This window comes from Temnothorax curvispinosus, unplaced genomic scaffold (assembly GCF_003070985.1).
Source record: "Temnothorax curvispinosus isolate PA1 unplaced genomic scaffold, ASM307098v1 QBEX01007425.1, whole genome shotgun sequence".
Classification (NCBI taxonomy): Eukaryota; Metazoa; Arthropoda; class Insecta; order Hymenoptera; family Formicidae; genus Temnothorax; species Temnothorax curvispinosus.
In genome coordinates, this window is record NW_020217205.1 from 424 (window position 1) to 3,013 (window position 2,590).

Sequence of the window (2,590 nt, forward strand, 5' to 3'; positions counted from 1 at the left end):
ATGAAAATTTTGTCAAAATCAGAAACTGACCGTAATGCACCGCGGCGAGTTTCGGCGGCACGTAAACGTTAGATTTCCTGGACTGCTGCGTCGTTGACTTGACACCATCCGCATCCTCCTCCTGATCGCTGTCCGAGTCCTCGCTGTCAAACTTGGCGACCAACGCGTCGGGATTCGCCCTGAAGTTGCTGGGATCGTCGCTGTTGATGGTGCCGGTCACCGCCGTCTTGACGAGCTTATCTATTTGGTACTTAAGCTTGTGGTCTATTGGTCGGATTTTCTCTAGGACAGTCCTGATCTCGATCAGACGGTCGATCGACGGGTCGCCCTCGATACGCTCGCCGGAGCATTTTCTCAGGACGACGTAGGTCAGGTTGATGAGATACGAGAGCAGCATGTGGTACTTCATCTCTAGGAAGCTGAGGCCCTTGTCCGTGGAGATCTCGCCGTTCTTCACGCGTACCAGCATGTTGTCCACGAGCTGGTTCACCTGGAGGACGTTGGCGTTCATCTCCCCCAGCAGGCGGAACGCCTGTGGCAGGTCCCTCTGCTCCATCTCGTCGATAGCCTGCGAAGAGGAAACGAATCGTTAAAAAAGACCAGTCAAAAAATCATAATAACAATAGTCCCCTCCGAGGCTCCGAGTCTTACGATCATCGTCGGGGTGCGGGATACTCGCGGGGGCACGCGGAGCGCGTCGCGTCGCGTTTATTTACGTCGCACTGTCGCAGGTCGTTTCCCGCGCGCATAGGCGCATAGGTTAAGCGGAGGCGAAACCGCCGGGACGTTCTCCTCGCGTAACGCCCACGCGAGCGGCGGGTCTCGCGCGGTACGCGGCGGCCCCGTGTGGGCGAGTGCGGCGGGTATCGCGTACGTCCCGGTGACCGCGGCGTTTCATTCAGAAAAACGGTCGGCGCGGCGAATCCCGTGCGTGGAAACGCGCTCGGCGGCCGATTTCGACGGTAATTACGGCGAGAAACTCGCCCCGGGCCGCTGCGGTGCCCCGGGAAAAATGTCCGCCCGGGACCGAAGGCACGGGGAAAAAAGCGCAATAATCTGCTGCCATCTTTCCTATTTACTAATGGATGACAGCGGAGGGAAAAAAAAAAACAATCAAAAATTCCCGACGGCGACACGGGCAGAAAAACGCGGCGGATACCGCGCGGCGCGGCCGAATTACGCGGCGATAACGCGCGGACGGCACGCCACTCACCTGCACCATGCTTCCGCGTGAAAAATCAGCCGGACAGACGCATATCCAAACAACGTAACTTGTAATTAAACGAGTCCCCACGTGGGACGATATTTTCCTTTTCGGGGGGGTATATTTTTTCGCTCGGAAAAGTCTGGTCAGCCGAGCGACCGTCGCGCGAGTTCCTAGGGTCCGCGTGCCGACGCGGACCGCTCCGCCACCGCGCGCGATCGGCGTCGCGCGATTTTTCCGGCTCCGCGAGACGACGGACGTCCGACGTTCGGTCGGCCGAGAGAATCGCCTTTCGTCCCTCAACGAGACTGCACTTCCGGTCGGCCGACGAGGGCCAGGAGCGGCGCCATCTTCGAAACGCGCTCGCCCGTCCGCGAGACGAGCCCGTAATCGCCGTCGTCGCCGCGACCGACGGCACCGATCGACCAAATTTTTGCGATTCGCGATAAATACGGAGAAATCGCCGGGAGTCCTCGGTTATTCCCGAGCCTCCGTCGTCGGATTCGATCGACTTCCTGTCCGCGAGATTGTTTTTTTCTCTTTTTACCGCGTCTCGTCCAGTCTCGTCCTCGTCGAGAGGGCGCGAGGTCCGCGAGGGCGCCGCGACGCGGCTAGGGATTCTAGGGATTCTCCCCGCGCGACGTTGGCGCGCCGCGCCGGCGCGGCCGGCCCGCGGCCAGCTTCAGCGCGCGGCCGCGCGGCGGCAACTTCACTCTGGACGTGCAGGCTGTCGGTGGGCGAGAGCTCGCGCGAGGTGGTGGCTGGTGGCGAGACGCGAGAGACCCCGAGGGCGAGACTAACGAGAGACAGCGTGGCGCGCGATCCTCGTCGAAAAGTCATAACACGCGCGTAGAATGGTAGGTGCGATCGTTCCCGCTCGTTCCCGCCGAGGCACCCTTCCACCCCGGGACAGATTCCCGGAGCGGAGTCGCTACGTGGCCGGGCATGACACGGCCCTTGCGAGGCTTTCCTCTCCTTTTCCGCGCGTTTTCCCGCAGAGAAGATCGCTCCCGAGGCGAGACTTGGCGACTCGCGACCGCGACGTCAATCGCGCGATCGGCTCGTTGCGCGTTTTTCCCCGCCGTTTCCGCACGTGCCGCGTAGATCGGATGATTCACTCCGTTGTAGATGTTTACAGTAGCGCGATTGCGTGTCGTCGGATTTTTACGAGTCCGTCGTAAATTTGTATGCAAAAAAACGACCATTCGTCGCTGTCAATATTTTTACTCGTTCACAAAGAAGACTTTTTATTACCATAAATTGATTGCGTAAGCGTTGATCGAACGCTTTCACAAATGTCATTGATAAAACGATGCGTTTTGAAAAAAAAATTCCCACCACGCATCGGTGCGATCAGATTCAGTATCCTTCAACGTTAATAATCGC

At 58.8% G+C, this 2,590-nt stretch overlaps 1 protein-coding gene across 1 annotated transcript in view; it reads right to left on the reverse strand.

Moving 5' to 3' along the window:
• LOC112457033 (neuroguidin) overlaps window positions 1-1,419 on the reverse strand; it is a gene marked incomplete at its 3' end in the record, with an annotated part of 1,831 nt that extends 412 nt beyond the window's left edge. Inside the window, exons 1-2 of the mRNA XM_025019904.1 lie at window positions 1,214-1,419; window positions 5-568 (exon numbers count right to left, since the gene is read on the reverse strand). Coding sequence (XP_024875672.1) covers window positions 5-568; window positions 1,214-1,222 — 573 coding nt within the window. The remainder of the gene's footprint in view (window positions 1-4; window positions 569-1,213) is intronic.
• Window positions 1,420-2,590: the final 1,171 nt, after the last annotated feature.